Below are 22,475 nucleotides of genomic sequence, written 5' to 3' on the forward strand. Positions count from 1 at the left end.
TATTTTTCGCACAAAATACCATAAGTCTGTGTTGCACTTTGCACATGCACCACTGGCTACACCACTGTGATCATCCTGTGGCCTATCAGACACAAATGGCTGATCACTGAAGCCTACTCTGGGCTCTGCTCTCCCTGTCGCGGGAATGATTGAGCTGGAGTAGGGAAACGGGGGAAAGCCAGCATAATGCCATCTCCAGTTATTTTTTTTACAATTTATTTGAGTAAATCTGAAACAGATCGCATTTCCCATTACAAGTATGGTAAATGCGATTTGCTTACTAAAAAAATGCAATAGTAAGGGCTTTTAGGAGGTGTTTTTTTTTTAATGAAATAATGTGAAAAAGGTGTTAAAACACCTGTTTTCACATTATTTTATTTTATTTAAAGAAAGATTGATAAATAGACCTCTAAGTGTATCAATATTTACTCTGACAGGTAAGGCAGAGGTTACGTATGTGACAAATGCTCCACCTATGTTTTTTATTTGCCATTGCAATGTAGGTTATTTTTTTCCCAAGACTTCCTGCTAACATTCTTTGGCTGCATGAGGAGATTCAGACGTACTGTAGGTTTGAGAAATGGATCCTGCAGAGGTGAAGTGGACAGCGAAGGAGTATTCCCTTCAGGAATATGTGAACAACTTCCAGAATTCTTTTCCCAACATCATCAAAATCACAGAGGGGTTCCTGGGGAAGCAGGAGATAGACAGTGTCAGTTCTAGCACGGTGAGCACAACATACAGTACAAGTGTAATTTATCTCCTGTACTTGCTGATACAATGTACCTGTGACTTTCTGATATTCCTGCTTTTAGGTTTAACATAAACATATTACTCTACCGTCTTCAAGCAAAGCTGTCCCATAGGTCCATTACCTTATGGACATTCTCAAAACTTATACAGCATTTTTAGTAAGAGTTCAAACCATGTGTAAACGTAATATAGAAATAAAACAAAGGCATCCTACCTGCTTTCTCCTGTTCTGTCTTTTTAAACATTTGCTGCAGATTTGACTTTTGTAATTTTGAACCTGAAAGTTTTTATTAATATTTTTGAAAAAATAAAATCGGCTATGATACAAATAATAGTAAATGACAGCCATATATGGGATGTAGTCACCATAGTAAAGCCGTCTCATGTCGTAGTGGGAGTGTAACACCTGTAACTTTAGAAATGAGAGACTACAAACCTTAAGGAGTTTTGGGCAAGTGCAAAAGGTATGTAAAAGGGTACCAACCTCACCATAATTTCTCCAACAGAACTGAGGGATGTTGGTCCAAAACATATGGATATGTTCAGGAGTAAGATATTTTCTATGTATTAGCTTAACGAGCATTTCCGAATGATTAATGCAGTTAGACGTTTTAAACACATTCTCAAATATCTTCTTCCACTCTTCGTCTGATAGAGAAATGTGCAGATCCTCTTTCCATTTGGTTTGTACCGATAGTTTGTCTGTTTCAGTAGGGACCATAACATATCTATACCACGTTAAGATAGCACTTTTTAAAGAGGGAGAGGACAGTGTGGGAAGTATAGAGAATAGGGGAAGAGTGTGAATCATGTATTGCGATTGCAACTATGCAAATTACTTGACACCGGTAATTTCCAGTAAATCAAGACACTTGTTCAGCCCCAGATCTAACCAGGAAGACAAGGAAAGGTCTGGGACCAGTCAAGCTACAGCCTTCAATGATAAATCATCTGAGGGCAACCCAATAACACCAGAAATTTTAACCATCCCATCCCAAGCAAACAAGGTATCACGAGAGCTTTTCAAAGTTGTTTTGGTAATGGCCTATGTCTGGGATCTAGCCAAAGGAGGTCCTCTAAGAGTAGGGGCCTGGACTGAAAACACTCCACCCAGGGTTTAGGAGATGTAGATGCACTAAGCCTTGGAGAGTGATAAAAGCGGAAGTGATTAAGTACCAACCAATCAGCTCCTGTCATGTTTGGAAACACAGCCTGTAAACTGACAGGAGCTGATTGGTTGGTACTTTGGGCCGCATTCAGACACGCTCGCAAGTGCTGAGTACTCGCAAGTGGGTCGATGTTGAGGCCCTGCGCACACACAGCAGCCGCTCTGTGCGTGCGCAAGCCCCGGAGCGAGAGAAATTCTCACTACAAAAGGGGCGTCTGTCGATGGTGATTGACAGCTCGCACCGTTTTGTAGGCGGGGTGGGGGGGTGGCTGGCCAAACGGAGGCATACCCGTAGGAACGCCTGCCATTTGAGGGCGGCCCCACTGACATCACTCGTGATGTCAGTGGTGAGCGTCCAGCTCTATAAGAGCCGAAAGCTCACTGGGGCTTGCAGCAGATGAGACCCTACCACAAGGGTCTCGTCGCAAGCCCTGATGGTCAAGACCATCGTGGCCATTAACCTGGCCGCTCGCTAAAGCTGTGGGTGGTCACCCACAGCTTAGCGAGCGGCCAGGGGGCCGGCGCTTTACAGAGAAGCAGCCGCCCTCATTCAGAGCGAGCGCTCGCATTTTGCGAGCGGCTCTGAATGAGGTCAATTATCACTCTTCACTTTATCACTCTCAAAGGCTTAGTGCATCTCCCATGTAGTGTTAAACCAATCGGAAAGCTGTCATTTTTTAAATAACTCTTCTGAGGACAGGAAAACCAGCAAACTGATGTCTATTATATATTTCTTGTGCCTTTTGCGTCTTTGGTAGAACCACTAGTCCATATTAAAATTACGTAGGAGAGAGGAGGCACCACAAGCAGAGGAGGGGGTGGGGGCAGAGAACAATTTGGGGGATGAAGTGTGAAGAAAATTGCAGGGGACATAATGAGGGGAAAGAGGGAACTGAAGGGGATAGGAGGATGGTTGAAAGAACTGAACTGAGGAAATGGATAGAGAGAACTGAAGGGGCGTAGAGAGTAAATTGCTGAAAGAGGACATGGGGGTTCATTTATCAAAGTATATTTGAGGTATAATCCCTGAAAACACCAGTTTTGGGGGGTTTAAATCAAATATTAAGTATCCCGCATATGTATTAAGACGGGACCACAGCAGGTATCTACGATACCTCCTGTGATCCCTCCGTTACCGCTGGCAGCCCCATCCCCCATAGAAGATATTGGCTACACTGCCATAATTAGCCAGTGGAGGGTCCGCTGGAACCCTCCCCAGGTATAGCGGCTATGTATGCGCAGCAGCCCCGACACTGGGCAGTATCTCTCTGGAGACATCGCAGGAACGGGCTCCTTTCGGAGCCCCTGTCCATGTATGTCATGTCCCGGATGATGCATCCGGGCGCTATGATCTCATTTTGCAATGCAATCATGGGCGGTGCTGTCATGCCTTGATCGCGTTGAAAAGTGATCATTAATAAATGGGGGCCATGGTAAGATAACCACTGTATGTAAGGGATGGCAAGGGGAAGGAAACTGCTGGGAGAAGAGGAGATAATTGCAAAGGGGAAGAGGGGCTTACAGACAGAACTTCAGGGAGGAGGTGGCTGGAGAACTATGGGCCTGATTCAGCTTTGGGAATAGTGTAAGATATAGCAAGTAACTGATCATCTTGGTGAAACCATGCTGCACTGCAGATGGGATAGATATAATATGTGCAGAGAGATTTAGATTTGGGAGAAGTGTGTCCAAACTGACATCTAAATTGCAGTGTTAAAATAAAGCTGTGCAGTATTTGTGGGCTACATGTAAAAGCAGACAGTATTTACCCTGCATGCCTAATAAAATATGTATGTATTTGCACCCCTTGCATTGCAACATGGTTTGTCCTGGTTCACAGTTACTTGCTATATCACACTCTGGGCCTGATTCAGACGCGCTCGCAAGCGGGTCGATGTTGCCCAAGTGCGCATGCGCGAGACTCGAATAACGTTATGGGTCTCGCACCAAAGGGGGCGTGCTGTCGATAGTGATTGACAGCACGCCCCCTTTGGTGGGCGTGCCGGGGGCGTGGCTGCCCAGACGGAGGCGCTCCCATGGGAACGCCTACCGTCTGGGGCCGGCCCCACTGACATCACTAGTGATGTCAGTGGGAGTGCTTTGGCACTGATAGAGCCAAAAGCACTCCAGGGCTTGCGGCAGACGAGACCCTACCACAAGGGTCTCATCGCAAGCCCGATGGTCTTGACCATCGCGACCATCATTTTGGCTGCTCGCTATAGCTGTGGGTGGTCACCCACAGCTATGCAAGCGGCCAGGTGGCCGCTCCAAAAAGTAAGAGGGACGGCCCTGATTCAGAGCGAGCGCTCTGTCAGAGCATCCGGCTCTGAATCAGGGCCTCTATTCCCAAAGCTGAGTCAGACCCTGTATGAGCACACACACATTTGGGTGTTTCAATGAGGAACAATGAGCTGCTATGAGCGTGAATAATGTATGAAGAATTATTAACAACCTTTTAGTCTTAAAATTAGAACTTGAATTATCCACCACCTGAGAAGATACTGGGGGGTACATTTAGTAAAGGTTGATTTCAAATCGATGTAAAGTTTCTGGGGATAAATCACACATTTACTAAACACTCAAAAAAAATTGTATGTTAGAAAATGTGTGATTTAGCCCCAGAAACACAACATCAATTTAGATTGATTTAGATAGATTTGAAATTGATTAGATTCATTTGAAATCAACCTTTTAATAATGAACAGCCAAAGGGACTAATTCAGCTTTGGACGGAATTGCAAAGCTGCTCGCAAGTAGCTTTGCAATTCCGTCTGTGCATATATGGTAATGCAGCAGGAGGCATCACGCCTCCTGTGCATTACTTTTCCGAGCTGCATTGACTAACGTAGCATCAAATAATCTGTGGAACATTGGCCGTCTAAGGTAACCCATGAGATCACACAGCCGACCACGGCAGATGAGAGGAAGAAGCCAGGAAACCCCGTCAGCGAACAGCACCACATCTCCTTTTTGGGAACTGAGGCCATCGCCGTCCCCTCCACGCCCACAAACGGCAGCAGACTGTCAATCACTGACTGTCTGCTGACAGTCTACATACGGGATTGCAGACCCGTTCTGCATATGCGCAGAAGAAGTCGGGTGCCTGCACAGATTCCCGATCATCGGGAATCTGCATTCAGTAGTGCACTGCTGAATGAGTGCCAAAATGTTAATCGTTTTTGTAGTAGGTTAGACTTTGAAGTGATGTTGTTTCACTCTTTCAACCATATGAAATATCAGGTGGACCTGCAAACCTGCAATACTAGGTGTAGATTGGTATTCTGTGGGCTGTGCCAAGTGACAGAAATAGATGCACTTGCAGAACTAAAGAATCCGTCTGGTTTTTTGCAGTTTGTAAACTGCCTTTATATTTTTTACTTTTCAGTTGATCCTTAGGGTCCCATAGCAACAACATTTTTATTTAGTTTTGAAAAATCTAACCTTACAATAAAATCCTAAATAAAACATATTGTTAATTATTACCAGACACTCACATACCATTAATGAAAACAACAACAACTAGAACATTGTTCCCCTCCCTCTCTGTGCATTATTTACATTTAAATGATCTGACAGTATGGGCAGACAATTATGTGACACTGAGCTAAAATGATCATTCAAAGTCATTGTATTAAAATCAACCAGCTTGAGTTTAATTATGTTAAATTATTTTTTCATACCTTCCTTACCCATTTGTCATTTATATAATTGTAAAAGTGTTTGTTGATAGAATAAGTTGTGCTACATTATTGGTAAAGCTGATCACAAATGTATATTGTAACAGAAATAAAACAGAGTTTATTGTGTAGGGAAGTGAGGAAAGGAGATGAATCCTGATTATATAAGTTGTTTGTATAGTCTTGTATATATTTTCTATTTGCAGCCTTAAAATAATTACAATCTCACAGAATAAACACAATTCAATAGCAAAAAGCAAACCATACGAATCTGAGTGTCATCTCAGCAGCTGTGTAGGGAAAAGCATAACACACAAAATAACTTTATAATTTGAAAGTTTTGACATCTAAACTTACTGATTGTTACTTTACATAGCAATGTGTACAGTATGTCTATACAGTACTAATATTATTATAGACTGTCTTCTGTTTATTTAACACACACTAGTCATTGAAGAACAATTCCCTATTATCAATTCAAAACGAACGAGAAGCAAAATCTGCACCAAAAGCTCCCAAACTTCACCTTTACAGTCCAGGTTTTAAGGATATCCATGCTTGAGCACAGATGACTTAATTAGCACATCAGTCAATTTGATTCTGAGCTCAAGCATGGCAGAGTTTGGGAACCTCTGCCCTACACGAACAAAAGATCAATTAACTTGTAAAACAGGTTTTGTAATGGAGATTTGAACATTTGGTCCCTTGGGTTGAGGAGACAAATCTGGCTCCACTTCACATTGTTAGTGACCTATTTTTCAATATTATTTTTACTATTATTATTTTACTATCACATAAATGTATTAAAGGACTATTGGAGCTGTTTTCGTGAAAAACGACTTCAAGCCCTTTAATTCACATTTTTTTAGTAAGCAGAAGGCATTTTCCATGCTTGTAATGGGAAATGCGATTTGCTTGAAATGTACCAAGGGGAATTGTTAAAAGATACTGGGTGGGAGTCCTACTGTAACAATTCCATCTGGAGATGGCGTTATTCAGGGCTCCCCCTTCCCGTTTCCCAGACTCCTGCTCTGCTCAGACAGGCAGAGCAGAGCCAGAAGCCTGCCACAGTGATCAGCTTTGTGGTCTAAAAAGAGCACAAGCTGATCGCTGTAAAGAAAACTATAGTTAAAAAAAAAAACACTTACCTGCACCGGGACCCTCCTCTGACCGATGGATCAGCTGATGACTACTGTCAGCTGAGATGCAGGAAAGTGCCAATCTGCAATATCAGTTGATCTGCGGGTCAGTGGAGGTCACTGCTTAACCCCAAGTGCAGGTACAGTAAGTGTTCTTTTCTTCTTTTTTTTTTTACACCAGGGGCTAGGGCAGCAGCCACAGGGGTAGGGCAGACTGAGTTGTCACATGGGGTCAGCCGCAGTGGCAGGTAGCGGTTGGGGGGCGGTCAGCGGGGGACAGTGTAGAATGTTAGCCAGGCAGCAGAAGGGGGGCCAGGGCAGAAGAGGGAGCAGCAACGGAACAGGAGGGGGCGGTGGTAGCGAGTTGCAACGGGGGTGTCAGCAGAGCCGGGCAGCAGCAAGGGGTCCAAGGCAGGCTCAGTGGGTGCAGGGGGAGGCAGGGAGTTGGGCTACAGTACCAGAGAAAGTAGAAGCAGGGGAGGCATGTGCAAACACATTCTCACTGTACTTCTTCCGAAAAATACAGTGAGAAGTGTTCATAGGGGATTCGCAGGGCCAGAACATTATCACAAACTCTGTACCTGTGAGTGAATCTTAATACATTCTTCAGTGCGAATTTAGGCAAAAAAATCACAATACAACCGTATTTGAAATGCGGACTGTAGCATACTTGCCTACTTTTGAAAATTAGTTTCAGGGAGATTACAGTCGGTTGTAATATGTGCCTTCGAGGGAGGTGTGCCATGCTCCGCCCAAAGGGTGTGTCTAGCTTTACCTATGGGCATATCCATTTGGTAGTGAATAGATCCCCTTCAGCAGATGTACCCCAACGTCATCGCTCACTGTCCAACGTCATTAGTTACTACCCATGTGCACATGGAGGGGAAATATAAACCTGTGACGAGTGAAGCGTAGCGAGCTAACAAATTTCTACTTTTGGTGTCCTTTATGGGCATGGAACCGCACTTCCGCCCCCACTCTACATCACTTCTAGGTACATCTACTGAAAGGGATCTATACACTACCATATCTATTTCTACTTAGGGGTGAGACGCCAGCAATAACGGGAGATCAGGGTTGTATACTGCAAAATGCAGGTGCTGGGGATTGCGGGCAAGAGTAACGGCTGCCAGTTGCTGTGTGTGTGGGCTGATGTCTCAATGCTGTTGCAGCAGTGCAGGACGTATCATATATCATTAAACAGTCCCCTCTCCTCTATATAATACCACAATAGTGTGTGCTGGGAGCTGTGCTATTCCCCATCATATATCACTGTACAGTCCCCTCCCCCTATATAATAATACCACATAATGTGTGCTGGGAGCTGTACTATTCCCCATCATATATCACTGTACAGTCCCCTCCCCCTATATAATAATACCACATAATGTGTGCTGGGAGCTGTACTATTCCCCATCATATATCACTGTACAGTCCCCTCCCCCTATATAATAATACCACCACATAATCAGTGTGTACTGTGAGCTGTGTCCCCTCATATATCACTGTACAGTCCCCTCCCCCTGTATAATAATACCACATAGTGTGTACTGCGAGCTGTGTCCCCTGATATATCACTATATAGTCCTCTCTCCCCTCCATAATACCACATATCAGTGTTTACTGGAAGCTGTGTCCCCTCCCCAGGTCAGGTTGCAGTCACTTACCTGGTACACATGATGACTCTGCTGCTGCAGCTCAGTTCTTGTGGCACTGACTGCCGCGGAGGAGGAAGCGGGTCCCGCCGCATTGTGGAGAGGAGGTAAGGGCACTGTGGCCGTAAAGGCAGCGCTGCCGCAGCACAACACTGCCGACCACCCGCGCACATTATACAGCCACACTGGGATCTGGCTGGGTTAGGCGGCCGGCCACCGCCACTCACTCCCAACCCCGCGGTGGTTGGCTTACAGTAAGCCTGACGTCCACACACGCGTCATGCAATCTCAAACCCTGCGCCTGTTACATCCGGACTGAGTCTCGCATGCGCAGTCCGGATTTCTGATGGGGCAGTGGGGAAAGCGGGGGATTCCCTTTATATTGCGGGGTAGCGGGAGCTCCCACCTAAAAGCGGGAGGCTCCCGCAGAAAGCGGGAGGGTAGGCAAGTATGGACTCTAGTAAATAGGGGCCTTAGTGTAGTTGGAATATTATTGCACACATCGGGCAATAGGGGTATTGGCGGTTATCTTCAGGTTGCATTTTCTGAATTTTTGGGTCTATCCACAAGTATTAAGCATCTTCTAAATTTATGTATGGAGGTGGTCTGCTAACCAGGCATGAGTAGTAGCGTGGCTGGGGTCCGAACCCAGAAATAAAGTGATCGCATTAGAGATTACTTCTTACACGTCAAATCCTATCAGATCCTTTGTCCCTACACGTGAGTAATGGTAAATAGGCTGATACTTAATTTCTTATTGTCGCGATATTGTCCTGATAAAGCATGGACTTAAATACCCAAAAATACAGTTTTATTACTTATATAGTGCAGGCATATTCTGTTGTGCTTAACAATTGGGAACAAACAGTAATAAAACAATACTGGGTAATAAACGACAGACAACGGGGTCAGAAGGCCCTACTTGCAAGCTTACTACCTCTATAAGGAAAAAAAACACTCAGCGCTAAACCAATAGAAGGGTCGGGTATTACTGCAGCAGTAAGGAAAGAGGTGTCTGCCAACCTCACTTTGAAAAACAACAGAAATAAATACTGCGCTAATATACCTTTGCTAGGACAAAAAATTGAGCGGAAATTGAATTGTAGATTATATAATTGAATTATTTATTCATAGACAATAATAAAGCAAAAATTATTACAAACTAATACAATATTTCAACAGACAAGAACATTTAGGTATAGAATATACTCCCAATGGCGCTGCAAAAAAGGACCAAATATTTAGATGTGTAAACACTTACACTAATTGTGATAATAATCAAAACTGGTGTGCCACGCTGCTGTTATGGTTGCTAACCATTAGAAAAGAATAAAATTGGAAAAAATAACAGCGCTATGGGACACCAAAATCAATATTCTAATGAATCAGCTATGTCAGAAAATTATGTAAATATATTTTAATAAATAAAAATATTTGTAGTATACAATCTACAGACAAAATACATCATTGGCCAATGCAACACACCTATACAATGTACTAAAAGTAGCAATTAAATAAAAATCAATAATACTGTGGCAAATAGTCACAAATTATTAGAACACCATGAGGCTGTGTCTCAATTAGCAATAGTCTGCTATTATGTTTGAACAATGAAACAATCCCAAAAATAGTAATAAATATTCTCCTATCGTATATGAGGGAATTGTCCAGATACACAGTTCCAAAGACAATGTCTCGTTTAGTGTGATTCCTGGATGGACTTAAGGTGCCCATACATCTGCGACGGATCGTCGCGATGCAGGGATGCGATCGGAAATTTCCGATCGGCCATCGGAAACTTCCGATCGCCCGCCATCGATGTTCTGCGATCCGTCGCTGGATCGCAGACATTTGTCATGTTAAATGTCAGCGATTTCATGATCGCGATCATTTTTTGATCACGATCATCCAATCAGGAAAATCCAACATGTTGGATTTCTGCGATCCCGCGATGCCGGGTTGCAGCATCGCGGGAATCCATCGCTGATGGATGGGCCCCATTAGTCGTCCAAATTATTACTCCTCTTAATCCTGATTAAGCAGCCACCTGTGTTTTCAATAATAAGTAATCTGATATAGCAGTAGCTTGCTACAAATAACGGGCAGTATATGTCCTGCTTGTACAAATTACCCATATATTAAAATACCAGATTCCAACTGCCCTGCCGGCTGGGACCTCTCACTCGTGCTTAGTCCCGGTTCCCGTGTTAAGGGTTCAGGTGATGACCTGATGGTACCTTTAAATGAACTGCAGCACTCTGTGATAGATCTCAGGCTCCGTTAATTCAATGGCAGCATGCACTCTCCAAGTTGCGGCTTGGTTGTGATACCCGGCATAAGCCGCCTGACCAACGTGGTGCCGGATGGGGCTCCAGTGAACTAAAGCACTCTGCAACAAATCGCGGCCTCCATTAATCCTGTGGCAGCATCTGCTCTCCATGCTGCAGCTCAGCTGTACGCCGCCTGACCACCGTGGTGCCGGGAGGAACTGGTAGTAAAGAGATCGGCGTGCTGGTATGATGACAGGTCTCCAAAGGACAATAATCACTCTTTCTCTCCCCTATCCCAGGGTTAGAGGTGGTGGCTGAATAATAAAACAGGTTGGAATTACTGGATAGTAAAGGCCCCTTACATCAGAGATGGATTGCAGCAATCGTGCAATTTGCAATCGATTGTGTATAAAAATCTGCAATGTATGGGCTTCACAGATCGCAGATTGCAACCAAAAAGTGATTGGAATTGTTTAATCAGATTGTCCAACGTGTTGGATTTCACAGATCGATTGGGGCTGTAGATTGCTAGTGTATGGACATGATCAGCAGATTTGCAGACCGTTTCTAGCAAAATGATGGGCCTTTCAAGATTGCCAGATCTGTGTTTGCTACAATCGATCTGCAAATCACTGAAAAAGATCTGTAGTGTATGGGCGCAGATTGCTCGATTGGAAAATCTTAAGATCAGGCAATAAATCTTCAAATTGTTCAATTGTGGTTTTCAGATGTATGGGGGCCTAAGTCTCTCACAATGGTGTATAAGAGCCGCTGATGTAGTATCCTGATGCGATTCTTCCAATCAGGATTTCCTCAGAGGGGTGTGTCCAGAATAATGTCCATTCACCCTTAATATACCAAGTCCCTTTAGAACACCTGCATATGATTGAATTAATCAACCTACAAAGAATACTGACATGGCTAGTTTACTGCGGAGAAATATATTACACCCATCTCTACATAAGCAAACATATATATATATATATATACAACCGTCTAAAATCACTTTACATCATAAATATTTGTGTTTGTTTTACTATATTTAATATTTAAATTAGGTAACTAGTTCTTAGTTATTTTTCATAAATATAAATATCAATATAGATGATCATATAAATGATCATGTAAAGTGATTCTGCAGTATTGTAAATACATATATAGAAAACATATAAAATACATATTAAAAAAATCAACATACATAAATAATAATAAAAATAATGTTAATGATATTGATAAAAGAGAAGAAGGCTTATCTGAATTGGAATTAAGGTTAGAAAATAGCATATATTAAGTTTCAAATCTATACTTAAACGGAAGATATTATATCTCATGTAAGAAGGAATATCTATGGTAGGTATTGCGCTATTCTATACATAACATTACTACCACAACTATAAACTAAAAATTTTAATTTAATGTTGTCTTGTCAAAATTTAGTTGTTAATAATACATTAAGCATTATATTGACATAACAAATTATATAAATTGAAATCACTGAATACCCAATGTGTCTATGATATGTCAAGATGGTGTCCCCATGTCAAGATGTACTGTGTGTAGTGTCTAGGACTGAACCTCGGCACCTTAGGTCACACAAGCTAAAGCTCAAAGACAAAACCTCAATACAACATTATCAATGATGTGGGTTGGTGCATGTAATGAACCTGCACCTGCACGGACATACACATATAGACTCATGCAATGTCCACATAAGTACACATGTGCATAGACACATATAAATCTGTACATACCCACATACACACAGCACATACACATATTCACAAATGCGCACACACACACATACATGTATACATACACACATACCCATACACACATTATATATATATATATATATATATATACATACATACATACACACACACATACATACACATAATTACACACACACATACAAGCACATGCATACACATATATACACACACATACATACATACATACACACATACACATGTACATACACACATGCACATGTGCGTGCACACACACATGTGCACACTAACATACACACACATGCGCATGTCCACAAAGTGCACTCGTGAGCAAACAAGACCAGGGCATATAAATACAGTCAGGAAATGAAAAAAGTAACATACATGTTTATGATCCCTGATGGAAAAAAAACATGATATAGCTCAAAGGACCTCATTAAGATCTAGGGTTTCATTCAAACCTTCAGGGAATAAACTATTGAATTCGTGTATCCAATACACTTCACGTGTACAAAGTCTTTTATACCTATCTCCTCCCCTACAAGTTTGTTTGATATGTTCTACACCTATGATGGTGAGGCTTTCTATGCTACTATTATGGTGTAGTGCAAAATGTCTCGAAACACTATGTGTTATTATAAGCTTATTTAGTATATTCCTTCTGTGTTCCCCAAACCTAAGTTTAAGGCTCCTAGCAGGTCTACCTATATAGGGAAGTTTACAGCCGCATTGAAGCAGATATATAATATAATCTGTTTTGCAGTTGATAAACTCTCTAATTTTATAGATTTTCTTTGAAAAATTCAATAATAATTCTTTAGTTTTATTTTTGGCATGAGAGCACAAAAGACATCTAGTGTTCCCACATTTACAAAAGCCTGGTGGGATACTTGGAATCCAGGAAGGTTTTGATGATTCATCCAGTTGATTACTAGATCTAAAGAAACTGGGGGCAAGAATACTTTTAAAATTACAATTTTTCTTAAATAAAATAAGTGGTTCATCCTCAATGATATCCTTAAGAATAGGATCTCCTTTAAGAATTGGATAGTTCTTTTTGATAAGATTTTTAATTTTATAAGATGCTTTATTGTATTTACAAATATATGGTATTCTTTCCACAAGTTCCTTATCCAAGGATTTATTATTATTATTTTGTTCTAACAGACACTTCCGATCTATTTTATGTACTTCATCGAAAGCTTTGTTTAATAAATTTAGAGGGTATCCCCTTTCCAAAAAGCTCTCAAGCATTTCACCAGCTTGTTTTTTTATAAGTAAGGTCAGAGCTGCAATTATTTTTCAACCTCATTAATTGTGCCTTAGGGATATTGGGCCTGATTCAGAGCCGTTCGCTATTTGTGGTCGTTCGTTCAAAAACAAGGGGTGGCTATTCAAATGATCCGTTCGCAAATTGCAGTCTGTTCCCACCTCTAAGTCTGAACGAGCGAGCAAAACATACGCTCGTTTATTTGATAAAAACGCCCCCTGGCCGCACGCACCATACGTCATGTCCGCTATTTATTAGATTAATCGAGTACATCGTACAGCGTATGAACTGCTCGCTATTCTTGTGGTTGGTGTTTTCAACCGCTATTTTGCGAGCAGTTCTGAGTTAAAAAAAACCAAGTGACGTGGTCAATGACGCTGCTGTATTAATTATGCACTCCCTTAAAACGCCCGTTTTGACCTTTAAGCACGCCTGCGTTCGGATCTCCACTCCCCGTTTTCAAGCACCTTCCCCGTTTTCAAGCACCCACATACGCCTCATTCTGTCACTCAAAATAGCAGGCCCTCGCTATATTGCGTACCAACGATTTTCGGCCGCACTGACTGGTTCGCGCATGCGTACTAAAAACCGTACGCATGCGCAGATGTGCGAACATCGCTCGGAACGAGCGTACTGCCGCTAGCGAGTGGCTCTGAATGAGGGCCATTATCCCTCCACGGCTTATAATGTGCGCTTTTATAGTGGAGGTAGTTATTAGCATCTACCTTCTTACGAAAAGTGCATGCGACAATAGTGTCACCCACTATTTGTAAATGAAGGTCCAGGAAGGAAATGGAGGATTTATTAAATTGGTATGTGGAAATTTAAATTATATGTGTTGTTGTTCAAAAAATCAACAAAAGAACGTGCCAGTGTTTCTTCCCATCACAGATAATAAATAAATCATCAATATAATATAGAATATACTCCCATTTGCAAAGTTATTGTATTTGTATAAGCAGGGCCGCCATCAGGGGGGGACTGTGGGGACTACTGTATCGGGCCCGGGCACTCCGACAGAGAAGGGGGGCCCGGCCAAGTTCAACCACCCGCCTGCCGCTACCGCCGAAGAAATCTAAAGGGGCCTCCTGTCCTACGCCCCAACCCGCCGCTGCTACTGCATCAGCAGCCGATGCATGTATCTGTGAACTGGGAACGCTGGCCTCTGAAGCGCGAGGCCAGCGTTCCCAGTGGTGCACTGCGCGGGTGACGTCATGACGTCACCCGCGCAGTGAATCACTGGGAATGCTGGCCTCGCGCTTCAGAGGCCAGCGTTCCCAGTGATGTGAGGAGCAAGCCTGCCCTGCGCGTCCGATCGACTCAGAGAGGCAGCGGCGGTGCACAGCGGGAGCGTGGTAAGTTACTGGGCTGGGGGCCTGCTTATGGGGCAAAACCACAGGGCCACTACTTTAGTCAGCACTGCATAAGGGGCACTATTTTAGGGGGTACTGCATAAGGGGCATTACTTTAGTGGGAACTGCATAAGGGGTACTACTTTAGGGGCACTGCATAAGGGGCATTACTTTAGTGGGCACTGCATAAGGGGTACTACTTTAGGGGACACTGCATAAGGGGCATTACTTTAGGGGGCACTGCATAAGGGGCATTACTTTAGTGGGCACTGCATAAGGGGTACTACTTTAGGGGACACTGCATAAGGGGCATTACTTTAGGGGGCACTGCATAAGGGGCATTACTTTAGTGGGCACTGCATAAGGGGTACTACTTTAGGGGGCACTGCATAAGGGAGATTACTTTAGGGGGCACTGCATAAGGGGTATTACTTTAAGGGACACTGCATAATGGGCACTATTTTAGGGGGCACTGCATAAGGGGCAATACTTTAGTGGACACTGCATAAGGGGCAAAACTTTAGTGGGCACTTCATAGGGGGCACTACTTTAGGGGGCACTGCATACAACTGGCAGCAGCAAACCAGGCACATATGATGCATGTGCAGTTGCATATCGATATACAGGGCCATAAGGAGTGGTTTGCGGCCGCACAGGCCGGGATCGCCTGGGGTTGGTACTAGCCGTACCTGCCATTCACTGCAGTGATCTTCCGGCTCACAGTTTCTGAACTATATGGGGGGGGGGGGCCTGCCTATTTTGTCAGTCCCGGGCCACACAATTTCTGATGGCAGCCCTGTGTATAAGAAAGAGCTGATCAGGCCCTTCCCATAAATAGTTAAAAAATTAAATTTAAATAATGGTCTCTATGCAAAGTAGAAATTCAACCAAATTCTCTTAATAAGCCAAAAAACTAATTTACTGTGGCCAAGGGGCCTATTCATGATGTTAATTATCGAGGTCCGAACTGACACCGATAATTAACACACTGACTCGCCGCGGATGCCGGAGAAATTCATCATTGCTCCGGCGCTGATACAGCTGATCTGAAAATCAGCTGTCCCAACTAGCGGCTTCACTGTAGCAGTGAATCTTTTCACTGCTCGTGAGAACAGTGCGCATGTGTGACCTACAGGTCACGCATGCGCACAAGAGCCCTGGCGTCCGGCGGAAGGAGCCGGACAGGGGCAGAAGGATCCGAAAGGATCTCTCTTCATGACCCGGGATTCCTTCCCATAGCTAAAGAGTGGGTAGCGGTAGCAAATGTCATCTGAAGATGGGGAATGCTACCGCAATCAAGCTCTGAAAACATAATATTTTCAGAGCTTGATGAATACTGTCCCCATACTAGTCTTGGTGAAACCATGCTGCACTGCAGGTGGGACATAATTGAAACTGTGCAGAGAGATTTAGATTTGGGAGGAGTTTCCAAACTGACATCTAAATTGTAGAGTAATAATAAAGCTGTGCAGTGTTTGTGGGCTACATGCAAAAGCAGCCAGTATTTACCCCACATGTAAAAAAAATTCTGTATTTACACCCCTTGCATTGCAATATGGTTTGTCCAGGTTCACAGTTGAGAGAGATATCTCACTCTATTCCAAAGTCTGAATCAAGCCCAGAGTCCTTGTAAAAAAACAATCCTAATGCGTTTCTTCGTCCATTCACCTGTCTAGTGTTCAGTCAGGTAGTAGTGACCATACAGGTCACTACTAAATCCGTGGGCTGCACGATTTGCATGTTTTTTTATTTTTTAAGAAGACCCTGTATGCCTACATGGATCAAAGAAGACATGACACAAGGGGTAGGTGAGTATGGATTTTTATACTACAGTGATCGTGGATACTACTGGACAAGAGAACAGAATGGCTACAGGGAGTGAAGGTAAGTATTGTGAGTGTGTGTGTGTGTGTGAATGTGTAATAAAATAATACAATATTCTGTGTCTGTGTTCTGTCTTTTTTTGACTATTTCTCTTACAGGTGGACGACAGGCACCAGCGGGCCCTTATGTGGTTCTCCAAGTACCGGCAAGCAGGGTAGGCTTGCTGGTATCTGTAGTCCCCCTCTAAGAGACAATAGTGAGCATAGCGTCGGCTATCAGCCTGGGCCTGGGGTGTCCCAGGGAGGGAGGTTCCCGTTATTGAGGGGATTCCCACTTCCCCAGGAATCTACGGCTTTAACTGACTAGTGAGGGATGCTGAATGCTTCGGCCGGGGATACCAATATAAGCGTGTCCACTGGCTTTTGCATTACATCCCCACTAGGCATCGACCGATGCTGGTTGTGTAAAATACGGGGGACCCCAATGCCATTTCCCCCTGTATTTTACACAACCAGGGCCAGCTCAAAAAAGCCTGGTGCTGGTTGAGCCTTTGGGGGGTCCCCATGCATTTGCTTCCCAATTTTTAACCCTTTAATTACTTTTACACACACAGAAGCACTGCATACATCACACTGATCTGTACAGGCTTATGCAAACACGCTGTGAGGTGGTCAAAATTGACTGTAAATGACTGGAAATTAATGTTATTGAGGTTAATATTGTAGGAACAAAAACAGACCCAAATTATGTGATTTTATAAATTTTTAGAAAATAATACAGATCCAAAACCAAAACCCGTGAGGGTGGTTTTGGCACAACCAAAACCCGATGTTAATAAAGATCCAAAACCAATACACAGGGGTTGGTGCACATCTCTAATGCAAATACAAAAAAAGAATGGTTTCAAACCACATGAAAATTAGAATCTTAACACATGATGTAAGTGTGATTGTGGAATGTCATTTATTTTGTGTTTCTGAATTACTACATGAGCACAGAGTTGATTATTCTTCTGGTTAACTATTAAACTGGGTTATGTTTTACAGATATGGGTTTGGTCAAAGTAAAGGCTGCTAATCAACAACTTGTGAGAGAAATATTACAGTACAAGTTGAGTCTCCCATATCCAAAATGCTTGGGACCAGGGTTATTTTGGATATCAGAATATTCTGTATTTTTGAATAATTGCATATAATAATTAGGGGTGTACACCGGCCACTTTTCGTGTTTTGTATTTTGGTTTTGGATCTGGATCTTTCTTCGTGTTTTGGATCTGGATTGGTTTTGCCAAAACCACCCTTCCGTGTTTTGGGTTCTGGGTTTTGGATCTGTATTTTTTTTTTTAAAAAAAGCATAAAAACAGCTAAAATCACAGAATTTGTGGGTTTTTCTGCTCCTATGCTATTATTAACCTCAATAACCTTAATTTCCACTGATTTCCAGTCTATTCTGAACACCTCACAATAGTGTTTCTATGTCCAAAAGGTCTGACATGCCTACTTGGATGCTGTCACCGATGTAATCTTCCACAATTCTGTCAATGGTGACAGTATCATATGCAGTGACAGTAGACATGTCAGAAATTGTTGCCAGGTCCTTCAGTCCGGACCCAAGGTCCAAACTTGGTCCTGCCTGCCCTGCATCACCGCCAGCGGGTTGCTTAGGATACCTTTTTTCCTGGCAGCCCCAGTTGCGGGAGAAAATGAAGAAGGAGCTGTTGACGTGTCACATTCCGCTTCAGCTGACAGTGTTTTCACCAGCAGGTCTTTGCACCTCTGCAGGCTTGTGTTGGCCGGAAAGAGAGACACCACATAGGCTTTAAACCTAGGATCAAGCACGGTGGCCAAAATGTAGTGGTCTGATTTCAACAGATTGACCACCCTGGAATCCTGGCAAAGCGAATGAAGGGCTTCATCCACAAGTTCCACATGCCGAGCGTAATCGCTCCGTCTTAGCTCCTCCTTCACTTTCTCCAGCTGCTTCTGCAAAAGCCTGATGAGGGGAATGACCTGACTCAAGCTGGCAGTGTCTGAACTGACTTCACGTGTGGCAAGTTCGAAGGGCTGGAGAACCTTGCACAACACGAAAATCACTCTCCACTGCGCTTGAGTCAGGTGCATACCCCTCCTTTGCCTATGTCACAGGTGGATGTATAGGCTTGAATGGCCTTTTGCTGCTCCTCCATCCTCTGAAGCATATAGAGGGTTGAGTTCCACTGCGTCACAACCTCTTGCTTCAGGTGATGGCAGGGCAGGTTCAAGAGTGCTTGCTGGCGCTCCAGTCTTCAGCACGCAGTCGCTGAATGACGAAAGTGGCCAGAAATTTTTCGGGCCACCCAAAGCATCTCCTACACGCCCCTGTCGCTTTTCAGAAAATTCTGCACCACCAAGTTTATTATGTGCGCAATACATGGGACGTTCTGGAATTTGCCCAGATGTAATGCTCGAACAATATTACTGGTGTTGTCAGATATCACAAATCCCCAGGAGAGTCTGTGGGGTAAGCCACTGGGCTATGATTTCCCTCAGTTTCTCTAAGAGGTTGTCGGCGGTGTGCCTCTTACTGAAACCGGTGACACACAGCGTAGCCTTCCTTGGAACGAGCTGGGGTTTCTGAGATGCTGCTACTGGTGACTCTGCTGTTGTTGCTGCGTAAGGTGATACATCTACCCAGTGGGCTGTCACAGTCATATAGTCCTTAGTCTGCCCTGTTCCACTTGTCCACATGTCCGTGGTTAAGTGGACATTGGGTACAACCGCATTTTTCAGGACACTGAGGACACTTTTTATGACGTTTCTGTACAGTCTCGGTATCGCCTGCCTAGTGAAGTGGAATCTAGACAGGATTTGGAACCGGGGACACACTACCTCCATCAATTGTCTAAATCCCACTGCACTAATGGCGGATACCGGACGCACGTCTAACACCAACATAGCAGTCAAGGCCTCAGTTATACGTTTTGCTTCAGGATGACTGCTGTCATACTTCATCCTCCTTGCTAAGGACCGTTGGAGGGTCAATTGTTTAGTAAAAGTAGTGGTGTTCCTACTTCCTCTCTGGGATGATGAACGACTCCCAGCAGCAGCAACAGCAGCAGCAGTAGGCGTAGCAATGCAGGATCCTCCGGAGGAATCCCGGATAGGAGAGTCAGTCATGCCAGTGACATGGCATGCAGGACTACTCCCGATCCTGACTAAGGAGGAAATTGACGAGGAGGGAGTTGACGGTGTGTTTTGCAGGCTCTTGGATACAACAGGACAACGGGATTTAGGTGTCCCTGGACTGCTTACGGTCTTAGCCAAAGTTTCTGAACTTGACAGTAACTTTTTATGAACGCGCTGCAGGTGACGTATAAGGGAGGATGTTCCTAAGTGGTTAACGTCCCTACCCCTACTTATTTCACCTTTACATATGGCAGGACAGTTGTTGTCCGGATTTGGATAGAAATATTACCAGACCAAAGAGGTGGAATGTTTGGTCTTCTGCCCAGGCAGGACCGTGATGGGTTTTTTCACTTTTTCATCCCATGGACAACAACTGTCTCCCCGGAGCCTGATTTAAACAAACCACATCACCATCAGAATCCTCCTCGCCAACTTCCTCCTCAGCGCCAGCTACACCAGTATCCTCGTCCTGTTGTACTTCAACAGTGACATCTTCAATTTGCATATCAGCAAGTGGACTGTGGGTGCTCCTTTCAGCACTTGCAGAGGGCGTGCAAATGGTGGAAAGAGCCACCTCTTCCCGTCCAGTGCTGGGAAGGTCAGGCATCACAACCGCCACCACACTTGGACTCTCCTTGGGGATTTGTGATATCTTCTTAGAACGCACAGTTCTTCACTGTGCTTTTGCCAGCTTAACTCATTTGATTTTTTTAGCGGGATGAGGGCTTCCATCGTCATGTGAAGCTGAACCACTAGTCTTGAACATAGGGATAGACCTTAGCCGTTCCTTGCCACTCCGTGTTGTAAATGGCATATTGGCAAGTTTACGTTTCTCTTCAGATGATTTAAATGTTTTTTTCAAGGTCATTTTCCTGAACTTTGTCATTTGGGATTGTATGTGCCCTCTACTATGACATTGGGCATCGGCCTTGGCAGACGACGTTGATGGCATGTTATCGTCTATGTCATGACTCAGCACTAGGAGGAAGTAGTTCTTTCCCTATTTTATTTTTATCGGGAAAACATTTATGTTATATTGATATATACGTGCGGCTAAGGCACACACAAACACAGAAAATTATTTTTTTATTATTGTTGGAGACTAGTGCACTTTGTGGGTTACACCACCCTTTAAGAAATTAGCCAGCCGGCTCTTTACTTATGGGACACAGGCACACGCTTGGCGCTGCTCCTTTGTTGATGCACGTGCAGCTACAGTGCGCACAGGGCCTGATTCAGAGCCGAACGCTCTGACCAGAGCGCTCGCTCTGAATCAGGGCCCTCCTCCCTAAAAATGGAGCAGCCTCTTGGACGCTCGCATAGCTGTGGGTTACCACCCACAGCTTATGCGAGCGTCCATGATGATGGTCGCGATGATCAAGACCATCGCGACCATCGGGCTTGCGACGAGACCTTGCGGTAGGGTCTCGCTGCCGCAAGCCCTGGAGTGATTTTGGCTCTATCAGAGCCAAAATCACTCCCACTGACATCACTACTGATGTCAGTGGGGCCGGCCCCAGACGGTAGGCGTTCCCATGGGAACGCCTCCGTCTGGCAGCCACGCCCCCGGCACGCCCACCAAAGGGGGTGTGCTGTCAGTCACCATCGACAGCACACCCCCTTTGGTGCGAGACCCCGAGTGACGTATTCCTCGTCGCTCGCCGGGTCTCGCGCATGCGCATGACGGAGCTCCCTCTGTCGCGCGCATGCGCATTCGGGCACCATCGACCCGCTTGCGAGCGTCCTTCACTCGCGAGCGGGTCTGAATCTGGCCCACAATTCACAAACACAGAAAAAAAAGAATTTTTTATTTTTTGTGGAGTGCACTTTGGGGGTTACACCACCCTTTAACAGACAGATGCACGCTTGGCGCTACTTTGTTGATAACCGTGCAGCCACAGTGCACACAATTCACAAACACAGAAAATAATTTTTTATTTTGTTTGGAGTGCACTTTGGGGGTTACAGCACCCTTTAACGGTCAAGCCAGCCGGCCCTTTACTTATGACACAGGCGCAGGCTTGGCGCTACTTTGTTGATAACCGTGCGGCCACAGTGCACACAATTCACAAACACAGAAAATAATTTTTTATTTTGTTTGGAGTGCACTTTGGGAGTTACAGCACCCTTTAACGGACAAGCCAGCCGGCCCTTTACTTATGGGACACAGGCGCATGCTTGGCGCTGCTCCTTTGTTGATGCACGTGCAGCCACAGTGCACACAATTCGCAAACACAGAAAAAAAATTATTATTTGGAGTGCACTTTGGGGGTTACAGTACCCTTTAACGGACGAGCCAGTCGGCCCTTTACTTATGTCACAGGCGCACGCTTGGCGCTACTTTGTTGATGTAAGTGTGGCTACTGCGCACACAATTCACAAACACAGAAAAATATTTTTTTTTGCACTTGGGGGGAGCACCCCTGATGGACAGAGCACCCCCTGGACAACACTACAGCACCCCTTTAGGACT

The 22,475-nt window shown here is 44.2% G+C and overlaps 1 protein-coding gene across 2 annotated transcripts in view; it reads left to right on the forward strand.

Annotated features, from left to right (window-relative positions):
* The first annotated feature begins 541 nt into the window (after positions 1 to 541).
* Positions 542 to 22,475, forward strand: part of LOC148540502 (uncharacterized) — a 109,162-nt gene continuing 87,228 nt past the window's right edge. For both annotated transcript variants that reach the window (XM_088446703.1, XM_088446709.1), the window contains exon 1: positions 542 to 727. In XM_088446703.1, coding sequence (XP_088302829.1) covers positions 581 to 727 — 147 coding nt within the window. In that variant the 5' untranslated portion in view covers positions 542 to 580. The remainder of the gene's footprint in view (positions 728 to 22,475) is intronic.

The sequence above is a fragment of the Taudactylus pleione genome, unplaced genomic scaffold (assembly GCF_031769625.1).
Source record: "Taudactylus pleione unplaced genomic scaffold, aTauple2 ptg000019l, whole genome shotgun sequence".
Lineage (NCBI taxonomy): Eukaryota > Metazoa > Chordata > Amphibia > Anura > Myobatrachidae > Taudactylus > Taudactylus pleione.